Raw genomic sequence first — 15,246 nt, 5'->3', positions numbered from 1 at the left:
CTTCCTACTCCTCTCTTAAATTATTCAATTTTTTTACCTTCCATAGTTTCTTCTTTTTTCCTTTCACCATGTCCTTCATTTTTTTCCGCTCATTTTCCCTTAAATTACTTTTACTCTTCCTTCATGTTTTTGCTCTATTTCCAGTATTATTCATCTAGTAGGAACCATTGAAAATCCACAGGATGTCTTGAAGGGCTTACGTTCCTTAGCACTTGCTTGTCCTGCTAGTGTGATATGTAGCTGTTAATACATCTGCTGCTGATGTGTGCATGTAGCCAGACCTCCGTTGATTGGAATTTTGATCAGACAAAATCTGTTTCATTCTCTTAAGGATGATAAAATGTCCAGGTTTGAAGATATTAGCTTGTTGCTAACCCCAAGAGAAAATTACATTTCCAAAACAGAGCATAGATATTTTTCAGAGCTGTTCTATATTAACGCTCATAATTTTCTGAAGTATGATTCCACAAATGTACTATCTACCACAGCTGTTTCAACATATCTAAGTAAATGTACAGTTTTGGTAAACTGCATAGATGAAAATAAAGGTGTCCAGTTGGAAGGGTCAGTCACCTCTAAGAACTGACAGGCTCTTCCCATCCTTCAGTCAAGAGAGTCAACTATGTGGAGGAGTGCCAGTGGTTATGAACTGATAGCGATTGTTTAATTCTAACGGTATGGAGGATATCTATTTGCTGTCATGTTGTGGCTGTTTGAAACAACAGGAATGTGAGGAGCAGAAGAGGGTGAGTGCCCAATTCAGGACCGTTGGCATAGCGTATCACCACCTACTGCAGACTGCATCATGTGGTGATTGATAACCTTGGTGAAGAAAAGACTGAAGGAAGTTGTGAAGCTGGGGACATGCACTTATCCTAATGCTAGCAAATTTCTGTAACTGCCATGATCAAATGAATTTTGATCAGGTAGTCTCACTGCAGCAAGTGTTTGTTATGGTATGTTTGTAATGTAATTATTACTCTGCACACAGGTTCTTCAATATAGCCTTATAGCCCACCGTAGCGGGCTATACCAGCCATTAAAGGCCCACTCCCTTGTTAAAGGCCCAAGCCAAAGGCAACAGTCTTTAACTAGGAAGCCGGCCTTTAATGGCCAGTATGGCCCAGCTGCGGGGGGCTATACGACTATTAGAACGTTCCATCCCTAGGGGGCAGAACGTTGTAATTAAAAAACAGAGGCCTCATGGAGCCGAGGGAGTTGAAATCCTCTCTGGCTAGTTGAGACCTTTGTTCACAGCCACAGCAGTGAATACAAACATTGGAATGGTGGAGCTCTGGGCCTATACCAGCCAATAGAAGCCTGGAGCGCTCCATTATTTTCAACTGAGTGCCCAACGTTCCAGGGTTCTAATCTGGGGTGTATCTTTGTCAGTTTCTGAAGTAGGGTAGGTAGCTAGCATATGAAGTTGGAAAGTGTTTTCTTCTGAGCCCTAGATCTTGAATAAGCCGGAACAATGAACATAGTTAGTTAAATGGGGTGACCACCTCCCTTCATGTCATTGCGGGTACTAATTGCAGTTGTGTACTTTTCACCTGCAAACAGTTGCTGTCAGGTGTTAGTCCTGGAGTGAGGTGGTCTGCCCAGTTTTAGCATTTATAGAAACATTTAAATATGTTATTATTTATCTCTTGGAGTGTGCCTTTTGAAGCAAGGCAGTATTAAGTTTAATATGATTTTTAAAACGTCAGAGATGTAATGGTTGATACGAGAACAGATATTGTGTTCCTATTCATCACATTTCTTCGGTGCTTATTGATGAATATATGAAAACATTTTTGCCTACCGTAAGAAATAATGGCTATTGGCTTCTGTAGAACTTACTGTCTGTTGAATTCTCCCTCTTTTATGGGTATTCACCTTTAAACTCAGTAGGGGTAGGATTATCCAGAGAATCATTTGCCTAGGCATCTTGGTTTTGTTATCTTGTTTCTTGAATGAATGACACGTCTCTGGAACCCTTGTTATCCAGATAACCCTTGAGCCTAAAATGACCCTCGAGCCTATTTTAACACTTAATCTAGCCCAGCCTGTCAGTGCTTTGGATAATGTAAATACATTTCCTTTCTTTTGATGTCTCTCCCTGCCCCCTCCTCCCGAGCAGAAGAGAAATGCTAAGCATTTCTGTTCCGCATTGCGCTGAAAGCATGTTCCAGCGCGATGGGAGGTGACCTCTGATTTGCGTGCTGACATCACCAGACATCATGGGTGGGGGTCAGAGTGGAAGGGGAAGCGATTCCCCTTCCAGCCCTGCCCTGGTGGGTGGCCTTCTGGGGGAGCGCTAGCGCTTCCCCCGAGAGCTGGTGGTACCAGGATGTAATGGTTACGTCCGTGGTGCCTCAGTGCCGCAGCCACGGACGTAACCATTACGTCCATGGTGGGGAAGGGGCTAGTCATGGTCCGGAGTGTGTGGCCGTCTTCGGCCATTATTATTGGCTGGCAGTAGCCAGTCACAAAGATCCTAGTGCGTAGATGTACTTTGAATGATGTAACATATTGCCAATCAGATTGCTGTTCTTTCAGTAATCTGATTAGCCGATATTTCAGCCAAGCACAATATGGCTGGCCATCAGCAGCCAACCACACTGGACCTATCAAGATAGCTCTTCCATGAATTTTGCCATGTTTCACCCAAACAATTATCATGCAGTGTTCTGTGGACGTTGCAAAATTACCGACCTGCAGTTCGCTTTCCTTTTTAACTTTTTTTTTTTTTTAGGCAGAAATGTGTGACCTGAAAATGGCAAGTTTCTACCTGGAGTTGCTTTCATGTATTGCAGACTTAAACAGATAATCAAATAAAAAACCCAGACATTCTAGCCATAAAAGTGAGGAGTTTGAGTTTATTTAATTACGAAGATCAAACAAGTGCCCGAAGGCGTCTAGGCACTGCCTCTTAGCAAAAAGATAAGAAGAGGGGGGGGACAGATGGAAGTAGAAAACAGACAGTAACCCATAAACTGCACAATAACATGAATCCAACAGATGGCTGACTAAACAGCCAGGTTTCTAGCATTTTTCTGAAGGTTGTCAAATTAGGTTGACATCTAAGGTGACCAGGCATAAGTTCCTTGGGTAACCTGTAAAATAAGTAAAACGTCTGCCGCCCCATGAAGTTTTAAAAAATCTGGGAGTAGCTAACAAATTGGCCATCGAAGATCTAAAAGACCACATGGGTACTTACCAGACAATTTTATTTTTCAAATGAAATGTAGTAACTGAATAGAGAAGTTAGTGGGTGATACAGAGGGGTTTAAAAGCCACTCTTTTATGGAGTGGGTGCCAGTGGAGATCTTCCCTGGCTTTGTATATTGACTTGTTTTTTTAATTCTTTAACATATGAACTGCTGCATTTTGAATCCTCTGGAGTTGGGGATTCCACTCTGGCCGCTGGCGCATAAGGCATTAGAATATCCAATTTAGCTTGCACAAGTGCAGTGTCCACCGATTTCTGTAAGTCACCAGGAAGAAAAGGAAGCATATATTTTTTTTTTTTTTTTTTATCAATTTCAGGATAAAGAAGCATGAGTATGTCAGCTGGGTTATTATGCTCAGCAAAGGGGAGCCTGGAGCCAACCATGACACCCAGATTCCTAATTTTGCTAACTGGAGTGGTCCTAAACAATGGGGCCACCAATTTGATCCCCATAGCTTTTCCTCAAGGCGAAAGAGTAAGACCTCCATTTTGTCCAGATTTAATTTTAGATAGTGCTCACTCATCCACCTAACAGTAGCTGACATGCAACTTTTGAACCGGGAAGCAGTCTTGATGTTAGCCATAATTAGCATAATAATTTGAGTGTCTTCGGCATATGAGATGGCCACAAAGCTGAAGTCCCTAATGAGGTTCAAAAGTGGAGCTATATAGATATTAAATAAAGTGGGGCTCAATGGAGACCCCTCTGGGACTCCACATGGAAGAGAAAAAGGCTTGAAAGAAAAAAAGATCCCATGGCAACCGTCTGCTCCCTATCATCTGATCGAATGATTATATCGAAAGCAACAAACAGGTCCAACAGGACCATGCTGCCTACCCACTTTTGTCCATGATGTCTCCGACTTCTTCAGATACTGAGTAACACAGTTTCTGTACTATGATCTTTGCGAAAGCCAAATTGCGCCTGATCTAAGATGCTATTTTGCTCCTAAAATTCAGGTAGGACGAGATTGAGATGTCTTTCGAAAACCTTTGTTAGAAAAGCTAGTCGGGAGATAGGCCAGTATTTTTTTTTTTTGTGAGGAGGACAGGACTAAAAATGAAACATTGCCTAAAAAACTGAGATTCTGTGGTGACAACTAAAACAGCTATGTATTGAAGAAAATGCAGTGATGTATCAGGCTGATGTGCACAACTAATGTACTTTAGTGTTACTAACCGAGAAACTGTATAACCGGTGAACTATGTCACATTTGGAATTTGCAGTGTAATCCGTATACATTTATGTAAACTCCAACATAATTAGCACACAAGCTGCACTTGGTAGAATCATCTTGCAGGTTGCCTGTGCAGGACTGGAACAGTTATGGTGACTGTCTTGGAATCTGGTCCGCCAGTGGGCAGATTTACGAAATAGTCTTTCGTCTTAGTTGAGTCCTGTAGCCTGCTAGGGACACTCACAAGAAGCTGTCTTATCCAGTTCTAATCAAGGGGCACTTAAAACCCTGGAGGTCCTGGTAGGGTATGACAATCACCAGTTTGTGCTGCATCACACCTTTATTGGGAACTCCAGGTCTAGCTATGCCTGTGTAGGTTATTACGGAAAATATAACGGTCCACATTACGTTCCTTAAGGAACAAAATACCCTGGCATTTTTTAACGGCCGTCTTACTTTCAGTGCAATAGAAAGGAGATGCACGGAATCCCTACCTCCCCCCACAGAAAGGTGTTTGACTGCACCTGCCTCTTAGCGGTGCTTTAGGGGTGAGTGCGTGGAACCTCTATACCTCCTTCCATGTGGTGCCCTCACAGGGCACACAGACTGTACAACACTTCTAATCTGGTGCATAGTGAATGGCTCCTGACTGCTTTGTTGTGCTTCTGCAGTGGTATTATGGCACAGGTGTAAAACTCAGTTGCAAAAGAGGTAACTCCCCCATGAGCTCTTGATGGGGTGAAGTATGTGCTTGCAGAGTTCATTATGTAGAAATTGGAGCCGAAGTGCCTGCAGCCCTGTCTTTTATCAAAAAGTTCCTATAGAGTGCACAAATCAAATTCTGAAGAATGTTGTGCCCTTAGACTTGTTTTCCGTTTGTTAATGGAATGGTGGCGCTCTTCATGGTCCAAGCCTTGCAGGATCCTCTTGAGCTGAATGTTTGTCCTTTGACAGCCTTGTTTAATCTAAGAAGCTGCAGCATGCTTGCTTGGAAGCCTCATTTCCTTGCTAGCTCTTCAGCTTTGAATTAATCATCCATTGATTTTCTTTTGTTGTTTTAATAAGATGAACACGTGTTAGCAAATGAAATGTATTAAGATTAAATTATTCTGATTTGAGTACTGGTAGATAAATACGATCTTTCTGGTTTTTTTTTAGCTATGCCATTTCAGATGAGGCTTACAGATCTCTGCGGGACCAAGACAAAGACCAATGTATTTTAATCACTGGGGAAAGCGGAGCGGGAAAAACAGGTATGTGTTTACTGGTTGCTTCTTGTACATGCAGAGAATAGCAGATTTTGACCTTTAACCCGGAGATAGTAGAACAGAGTGGCACATCGTGCTCAATGACCTGTCCTCACTCCCCCTGCTTCTGATTTAATATAGATTGTTCGTGTAGCTTGTCGTCAGTGATAAGAAGCAAAAAATGTGAAATGTTAATGCAGGAGCAATGGTGCGTCTGAGGAGGTTAAAATAAACTTGATGTAGACATATTAAGGCACATGCTCGTTTCAGTAGGAAATATCGAAGCCAGGAAGTTAAATGCTAATGACTGCAGCAAACAAACCACTGACGTGACACAGAGCGTGGAGCTCATGCGCTTTTATCTTTGGTTGAGATAATTGCACGTTTAATGGCTGAGTGTAGGTACTTCCAGAGTGAAGAATATGAAGGTTAGAGATCGGGATGGAGCCTAAATTGCCAATGCTGTAAAGACTATAGAGCGAGGAAAGTAATTTGTCAGCTTAGTTTTTTCTGCCATTCTGAATTTGATACTTCATAGCTCCAAGAGATTACTCATTTAACTCACCCACTCCTGCCATCATTGGACATTATGCAGTGACCTTGGGGATCTTGCTGTTCTGAATTTAAGAGAGAGTTTGCGTTATATTTTTTGGCATGGGTACAGTATAAGGCACGGGATATTAAATTCTACACTGTGACGTAGAGCCATTGGATGTCACAAGACTACGCCAACTCTACACCCTTCATGGAGAACCTCAACAATATTGAACTCACCCAACTACTCTCTAAACCCACAAATAGAGCTGGATACACCCTCGACGCCATCTTCTCCAGCAACAGAATCAAATTCACCCACACCACGGAATTTTCCTGGACCGACCACACAGTTATCCATTTCACCTATTTTGTCAGATGGCCTTGGAATAACTTGGTTCTCAGCCCCCTGACAGTGACTTAGTTTACAATCTCCTGTCAATGAAACTTGTGCTATTCAGAATGTCATGTTATGTTGTTGATTTGCGTAATTTTGTGTTGTATTGTGTGCAATTCATCTGTCCTTTGAGTTTTTTTAACAGCAGTATATGAGGTCACAAATCAGTGAGATTTTAGCGTAGGCAGTAGTCTTGCAAAAGTCTTATAAAAACTTAACACTCCAAAGTGAACTAGGATTTGCATCTACAGTCAAATAATCATTTTGCTTGCTAATAGGTCGACTCCAAAGTCCATTGTCTAGTTATAGTCCACTGAACTCTGGTGGTCGGTGATGGAGGAGTACCTGGCACATTTCTACAGGCCTCAAAAGTCAAACTTAAAATTTGCATGACTCAAGCCGTAAATGTACACTGGAGGATAAGAAGCTATTCTGCATTGATCCAGTCTAGATGGAAATGCAAATTCATATGCTATATTACTCTTTTGGATATTAAATATTTGTGAGTTCCTTCATTTCCTTGGGTGAACACACAATTGTGTGTTTCGTTTTGAGACAATAGGACAGGCCTAAGGTGGAGACTGCCCCTTGCTTATATTTATACTTCTATGGTTTTTTGCATACCACCAATTTGATCTCTTATCTGTTGGTACCGATTACTGTTGGATGAACTAGGAATTAAAAACCAGCAATTTGCAATGCAATGGGTCTCGCATTTGCTCTAGTCAGAACTTTTAACGTTGTAAACTCCTAACAGGACTTTTCTTGCCACATAAATTGAAAATGCAAAGTAAAACAGGTTCACATAAGCAAGCCGATTCAAAGCGCCAGGTCATGAGCATGAAGGAGACACACAAAAGGAGAAAGAAGTTCGCTCATACTCAAACGTATTGGCAAAAGTGCATTTATCCATGTAACAGGGGACGATGGCCAAGGCAGTAACAAAAGTGCCCCAAGGACAGACAAACAAAGCATTTACCAATGCAATGGTAAAGCATTTTTGAAGGGCAAGCTCACAAATGAGTGATAGTGATGGGCGTGAGGTGGGCATGGTTAAAATCCCAAATAGATAACACGTTGGAAAAGCATTGCTTGAGTGCTGCTATGCTCGACCTAAAAACAGTGAAGCCCTGCCCTCTTGTTTTTTTTATTTTTATTTTTTTTAGATAATGTAGCACTGAATATAGATGCCTAGTTCTACTCAATTAGGAAAATCAATTCATTCATCACTAGATCACCGTTGCAGTCTTCCTTAAGTCTCAACACCCTCTTACCCTTCGTTCCACCACATCCCTCACTGTGACCCTTGTCTTTAGATGGCTCGATTAAAGCATCAGCTTCCTGCTATCCTGCTGCAAGTGTCTTCCAATCCCCAGATAAAGCCCTACACCTTCCTACTCACACCATTTACAACTTTCCTAATCCTCACTAATCTCACATTACTGGCACCAGGTTTCATGGCTCTCAATGTACAAACAAGGCCCTAAAGTTCTTGAACTCATGTTTAAACAACTTCTGTCAGTACCCACATCCATCCTCTTCATCCTGAAGCCAAAAACCCCCATCACTACCCGGAAGTCCGCTTCGGAAACCAAGATTCAGATCCCTCACCCTTTCCCCACCCAGCTACTGGAAGGATCACCAAAAGCCTGAGTTTTTAGTCTGACATCATCTCTTTCAAGACCACATTGAAATAAATACCTCTTCCAAGGGAATCCTTCTATTGTAACTGAACGTCCAGCCCCTCTACCATTCTCACCAGTCCCCAAAACTACCATGCTACACCTTTGAGCCACGGATTGGCATCTGTCACCTGGATAACTTTCTAACATTGGAAACTGGTCTAACCACACTCCAGTCCAGGAGATGTGTGCAGTTTTGCAGTCTGCTGTACACTGGCATTACTTCACAATCTACCCCTCCTAACACGTTTGCGGCATCATGCATTTTCAAGCATAGTAATTATGCACCAGGGCAATATTGTATCTTATTGTACTTATGGATCGGAGCACAATCTGTTACTGTCAACCAGTTGAAATAAAATGTGAGGTTTTTTTGCACACTGAGCCATATAGAACTGTTTACAGTACAGTTATAATGTATTATATTTCAGTAAAGTGGCACTTTATTAAACATCTTTTCCTTTAATTCTGCAATTCAGCAAGGTTATATACACATGAATTGTACGACATGCAATTCTAAAATTAACTGGGTAAGTTGCTTCCACTGGCTGAGCGCAACTGTATATTAACATAGTTCACTGCAAGCTTAAACTGAATTTAGGCAGAAAAATGAAAGCAAGGTTAAATGCCAAAACACTATGATAAATATGTACTGTTTCACGAGCAGGGCTTGTGGCCAAATAACTGTGTAATTCCTAAGGAAAATTCAAAAGCAGCGTTTGTCTTGCCAGACTAGAAGCAAGACAGACAGAATGATTAGAGGGAAAATGGGGGGCTTTTTATTAGGTGCGACGAGGGTTGGGGGTGGGGAGTTTAGGGTAAGAGATTTTGTGAGGGTGGCCAGACAGACTGCACTCAAAGTTAAAAGAAAAAAAAAAACGAATTAGAGCAATTAGCATTTTAAACTCCTAACCAGACTTTTCTTGCCACATAAACTGAAAATGAAAAGTAAAAGTTTCACATAAGAGGCGACAGCTGCCATCAGCACAAAGCAGACACACAAAAGGAAACAGAAGTTCGCTCGCAGTGAAACCTGTCAACAAAAGTGCATCTATCCATGTAACCAGCAAAAGTGCAATTATCCATGTAACAGAGTGTATGCCATGCAAAGAGCTCAACTACTGCCCAGCGAGATCGCACTGCCTCAGAAATAAAGAGAAAAAGTAGTGCAGAAACCATACGAAAAACACTGAGCCTCGTATGTTTTCAGTAGTTGGCCGGTGCTCTCGAGGAGGGCTAGACACCGGAAAAGGCATGACACATGCATGCCTTTCACCAATGAAATCAAGCAAATTTTAAAAGGCAAGCCCATGAACCAACCAAACTGATGTGCATGGTTAAAAGCCCATAGAGAGATTACACCGGGAACAGAGCGCTTTGTGCACTCGACCCTAATAAACCAATTGACATTTCAAGCCAATATATTCCCTAAACTCCCTTGTTTTGGTCTGTCCATACCACTCATTCCCCCATCTCTGCCTGATACTAGGTCGCGACTCCAAGGCAGACTGATTTATTCTATGTCCTAATCCTGATCACTCTTTTTGTCATTGATAGAATTCTCTGTATTGGTGGTTTCAGTGTACTTGATTAGGACTATTTGTCTTCACTAGGTCTGTGAGCGGAGACTTGAGACTGGAAAAGGGGGGGTAGAAACACATCTAGAACTATTAAACCCTGTTTCTTTGTGCTGGGATATTTTACAGTCTTAAGTGACTTTACTTTCTCTACATTTGGATCTATGAGTCCGTCCTTTAGGACATAAGGCACATAGCTAAATTGGATAGCTTCTAGACAATATTTTTTTAGATGTTTTGGAACTGAACTGGGTGGTTCAGTTGTCTCAGTTTTGACGTGTAACTGTTGCGGATATAGAGCTCACATAATAAAATGTTGTTGTCTAAGTCGGCAGTGCCTTTTGTTTGCTGATAGAACATTCTGTCCATCCATTTCTGAGCGGTTGCTAGTTTCTCAGTGTAGGCCTGTTGCAGGTATCACAGGAAGAAACCGTGTTCATTTGTCTAAAGTCTCTGCAAAACTGGAGAGCAGTCAGGATGTGGCATTGGCAACACGTGTGATCACCAATTAATCTTTGTCACTTCAATGATGTCCTTTGTCAATGTATTTCATATTTTTTCTTTCTGTTCTGTGTTTCCGAATTCTGTATCGTTCAACATAAATTTGTGTGGAATGTGTTGTAACAAAATGTTATGACCCATGTATTTTCAGAACAGGTTTCCTTTATGTTTGTAATAGGTTTTTCTGATGGATATTTTTAACTGCCGATTCCTCACCTTAGAAGACTCCGCAGGAATCGTACTATATCCAGAAAACATTTCTACATAGCAATGCTCCCACGCACTAGCTAGTGGTACCATGCAGCTTGGTGCTGACTCCACAGTTCCCTGGAACTGATGAAGCAGAGCTGCATATAAGCACTACCCCTGCGCTCTGATATGTTAATTTTATTCTGCCCTTCTGGTGTGCATCCGGAGCTCCGCTTCTAACTTTGTCAGTTTTTCCGCTGAAAACATTGTCACCAGTGTGCTAGAAAACAATGTCTTCACCCAAATCAGGTTTCAAACCATGCACTAATTGCAGGAAGCAAATGTTGGTCACAGACCTGAAAGAGGCACTTCTTTGGAGTTTGGGCTTGGCCAAGGAGACCAAATTGTGCAATATTTCTATGCCTATGCACTCGAAGGCTATCGGAGACCGGAATGTGAAGTTGTATGCTGCAGAACACAAGAACTCCTTGCACCATTCACTGCTCCCACTCCAAGTCGCTGACATTCCTGCAACCACTCAACACTGTAATGCTCTGGTAAATTCAAGTGCAAGCATAAGAAAGCAACATGAAACTTGATCCCATCCTGCTACTGTCTTCAAAGAGAAGACATGAGGGTGTCAAGGTATTAGTCACACCCTTTTCAGGTCTCTGGCCACAGAACCATTCCCTCAGGTGGTCCAGGCTGTTGTTAATCCTGCAGCAGATAGAGGTATTCAAGGAGGCCATGCTGCAAGTTTTTGGTGTGCCTTCGGGGCCATGGAACTGCAGGGGCCCACAGTTGGGTAACTACTGGTGGGTCCATCCCAGGTGCCACCTGTACTTTTGGGACCTGTAACTGCTACACGGGGGCAGGAAGAGGTCCTGTTGCCAATGCCAATGTTTGACCCCAAATCGACGTTGGGTCAGGCCCGACCGATGTCATACAGGGGTTGTTACGATAGCTGTTCCCTCACTCTGAATGAGGACTATAGCTACAGACCTATTGGTCTATTGGTCCTCTGTCATCTGAGTGCCTTCCTGCAGAAAGTCAGATTCAAAAAGCTCATGCTGGCCCAGATTCTGTCTGCTCTGGAGCCAGGCACTGAATGGTGACTTTGGACTTGTAAGATATGTGTTTTCATATTTCCATTCAGGGGTCAGCTGGTATCTGTATTTCAAAGTAGGCCAGTAGTGCTTTCCATCTGCTGTGCTCCCTTTTCACCTCACCAGCACCCTTTGAATGTTCATGAAAGTGTTGGTAGTGGTCACAGCCAGGAGGTTGGGAATATTAATATTCCTGTATCAGGATGACTGTATGTGTGAAGGCAGGCTCAAAACAGTCCAGTCATGGACCATGTATTGATGACGACAACGAACTGCTTGACATCGTTGGGGTTTACCATCAATGAGTGCGTCCTTCACAGAGGCTTTCATTCTTTGGAGCAGGCCTTGATGTAGGGATGCCACCACTTTTTTGACACATAGGGCGCATGTCCTTGACATCCTCCCGCCTGCAGCATGGGCGGCGGTGCTCATATTTATGAAGCAGTAATGTCGAGACATTCAGATCCTGTGAGTCATGTCAGGCATGGACCCCCTGGTCCTGCAGGAGTTTTTGGCCTGAGTCCACCTGGGGAGGTACTACTTTAATATCTATTGTAAAGGTGAGGAAACTGATTTATTAGTATCCATCGGACAAACAAGTTACTTACCTTTGGTAACTTTTTCTGTACTATATCTAACCACAGGTTCTTCACCACCCTTTCACTTGCCCATCCTGTAGAGTGTCCTCTTTTTAGCATCTAAAATATTCCCAAGCTAGTTTTAAGCACAATGGCTTCAGTAGGGATTGTAAAGGGAAAAGATAAGAAACTGACCAAACCGAGTCACAGCTTGCAAGAGTACCATTAGGTTCCATTGTGCAGCTCTGTGTCTGCTTCATTCCTCTGCGGTGACTTCAAATATAAGGACCAATTCTGAGTGGACAGCATTTTCTTTCATATGTGGATCCACAACTTGCTCCCTACTTTTTGCTTGCATTTGACGAGTGTCCTAAAAAAACTTTCTTTCCGCAATGTGTAAGGGAACATGTCTCCACTAAAAACTATGGCATTTAAGCCTTGTGGGACTGTCACAAGCTGATTTCTGTGACTCAGCCCCACAAGATATGTGTAGTGAATAGGGTCATCACAAAACTTTCTTACCTTGACTGCACCCCGATGAACCCCAAGGAGATCTGGAACTGCACAGCCAACCTCTACAACACCAAACACCATAGGGAAGGCGTGTTAGGGCTGATCCAGGTTGAAAGCGTGAACCCGTTCTCATTCTTAAGGTTCTTTCTACAAAGGATCCTAACCTGGCATGCCTGTGGGCCCCAAGATCTAAGGATGTCTTAAGTGAGACTAACTTTAGCAGATCTGCCCTCAATGCCATGTGCACCTCTTGGTTCAGCTTTTTGTTCTACTCTGACTCCAGTGCCAACTCCCAACCTAACTGAAAATCCAGCATCTGTCTTTAGTGCCAGTGCCACAGACTCTGTAGGAAGAATCTATTGACTTAGCGGACTCTGAGGCAAACTTTACTCACCCGCCACAATTTTGGTACAACCAGTCCAAACATATTCTGATTCTTAAACACTGCTGTTGCTTAGAACTGCTTCGATGGTACTGGAGGTAACTGGAATTATGCTACCATTACTATGAGGAGAACAGTATTTATATGGATATTTTGGATGCCAGAGGGCTGAACACCTCCCCGGACTCTGGGCTTAATTTCCTCTTTGGTTTTTATTGAGAGGCATCGGCCTCGATCATTCAACTGGCTGCTGAATTGGTAGATACGCAGCTTCCGTCCATTGAGGTGAAGACCTTTTTCTGACGGAAGTCTTGCACCCTGGGCAGGACTCCACATAACCACTTCTTCCCTTAAATGAAGCCCTACAAACACAGATGGGCACATAAGCCAAACTTTGTTCTTGCCTGTGGGTAAATTGGCAAGTGGCCAGAAGACACAAACCAAGGCCTGGTGACCCACCACACCCTAAGCCTAAAAGTTTGGTAGTTCAGGCGTCCACCAGTAGATTAAATTCTAACTAATTCCCTGCTACACCTCCTGATATGGGATGAAACACATTTAAACATTTGAGAAGAGGATGTTTTCCTTTGTCAGTCTGGCCATTTGTTTTGCAAGTTGCTTCCAGAGGTGATACTCGTGTTAAGTGATATCAGTCTGATAAATAAAGCACCAATCGTGCACAGATCATTCAAGTTGATCAGGACATAACGTAGTAAGTCATCTGCTCTGAGCAGGACACCATTGATTGCTTGAGCAGGGCTGCTAGTACCAGCATGGTGCTTCCGCGCCATGCATTGATGTGATGCATAGGCTTCTCGAGTGACCTTCAAGTGTCCCTAATAAACATGCCATTTTACTGCATCCATATGTTCAGAGAGAAAGCAGCCACAAACCCTTCTCGATCAACATGCCTAACTCACACCGACTCCTTCGCAGAAGCTTCCCTTTATGGGAGCCTCCTTAAATATGGCACACTTTTGAGCTCTCCCTCCACTTTGAGTCTAGGATATTCAGGCTATGATAATGATGTCAAAGACACACGGTGATGAGAGAACACTTGCAATAGGACTAAACACTGCTAATCTCTTAGGTTAGCATTCCAACACATATTTTTTTTTTTGCCCACAATGCCACCTTAGTCTGGACCCTGAAATATGTAAATCAGTTCTGACCTGGCTCCAATAGTAACAGGCCAAGTCCTTCCTGACCTGGAACACAAACAGCTCAAGACCAGTTTGGCCCTGATTGGTGCACTTCAGTGGGATGTTTCTTGGTTCCAGTGGCACAATGAGCAAGGGACCCACATCTGGGCGTAACCATGGTCACTTAGTGGTATGTCAAACACATAAAAGGTGATGGGAGGATGCTTGCAACAAGTCTAAGCACTGGTAATCCAACCTGGGCCGCTGTCTCACCTTTTTGGTCCTGTCCGTTACACAGCCTTCTTCAGTCATGGTAGTGGTTTATAAAGGAGAAGTGATGACTGTATTGATCATGTTAAAATTATGGACGCGACCATTAAGGTGATGCAGTGGCCCAGGAGTCGCTGTGGTTTAAGACTTTTGCATTGCATGACTTTGAGCGGATGACTTGTTGAGGGTCCAGGGACTCACATTATTTGTGGAACATTGGTCAGATGACATCCTGATGTGACTAAAAAAATAGCCACATGTGTAAAAGTATACTTCCCCTCCCTAGCTTTTCGCGTTCCGATGTTCTCTAAGAGATAGAGTATATATACAAATACAGTCTCTACTCACGGTTGTTATTCAAAATCCCTGTGAAACCCTGGGATTTGTCCAGTGTCTTGCTTTGTTATTATATAAATTGTTGTCCTGTCTGAGCAATGTGTCATCTGCACTAATTTGTGACCTAAGAACTGTATATTGTTTCTGTACAACAAATGTAGTTTCATTTAAAAAGTGTCCTGTACCTCTCTCAAATATTTTGTGTTCCATATTTACATAAATAATTTAGATAGCATACCTTGAAAGCAGATTGGGAGTATGAACAAATGACTCCCACAGGACAATCATGGATATATTACATTTACCCTCATTCTCGTTGGCAAACAGTGTTGAAATTGTGTTGTTTACTTAGTTCTCTGAATTTATCATTGGGGCCCTTCTTTCTTTCCATTAGTGCATT

General features: G+C 42.7%; 1 protein-coding gene across 3 annotated transcripts in view; it reads left to right on the top strand.

The window, feature by feature from the left end:
- MYO1B (myosin IB) overlaps window positions 1–15,246 on the top strand; it is a 678,894-nt gene that overhangs the window by 198,443 nt on the left and 465,205 nt on the right. For all 3 annotated transcript variants that reach the window (XM_069225875.1, XM_069225874.1, XM_069225873.1), the window contains exon 4: window positions 5,551–5,645. In XM_069225875.1, coding sequence (XP_069081976.1) covers window positions 5,551–5,645 — 95 coding nt within the window. The remainder of the gene's footprint in view (window positions 1–5,550; window positions 5,646–15,246) is intronic.

This window comes from Pleurodeles waltl, chromosome 3_1 (assembly GCF_031143425.1).
Source record: "Pleurodeles waltl isolate 20211129_DDA chromosome 3_1, aPleWal1.hap1.20221129, whole genome shotgun sequence".
Classification (NCBI taxonomy): Eukaryota; Metazoa; Chordata; class Amphibia; order Caudata; family Salamandridae; genus Pleurodeles; species Pleurodeles waltl.
Note: the sequence above shows the minus strand (reverse complement) of the source record. Positions and strands in the feature narration are given on the sequence as shown.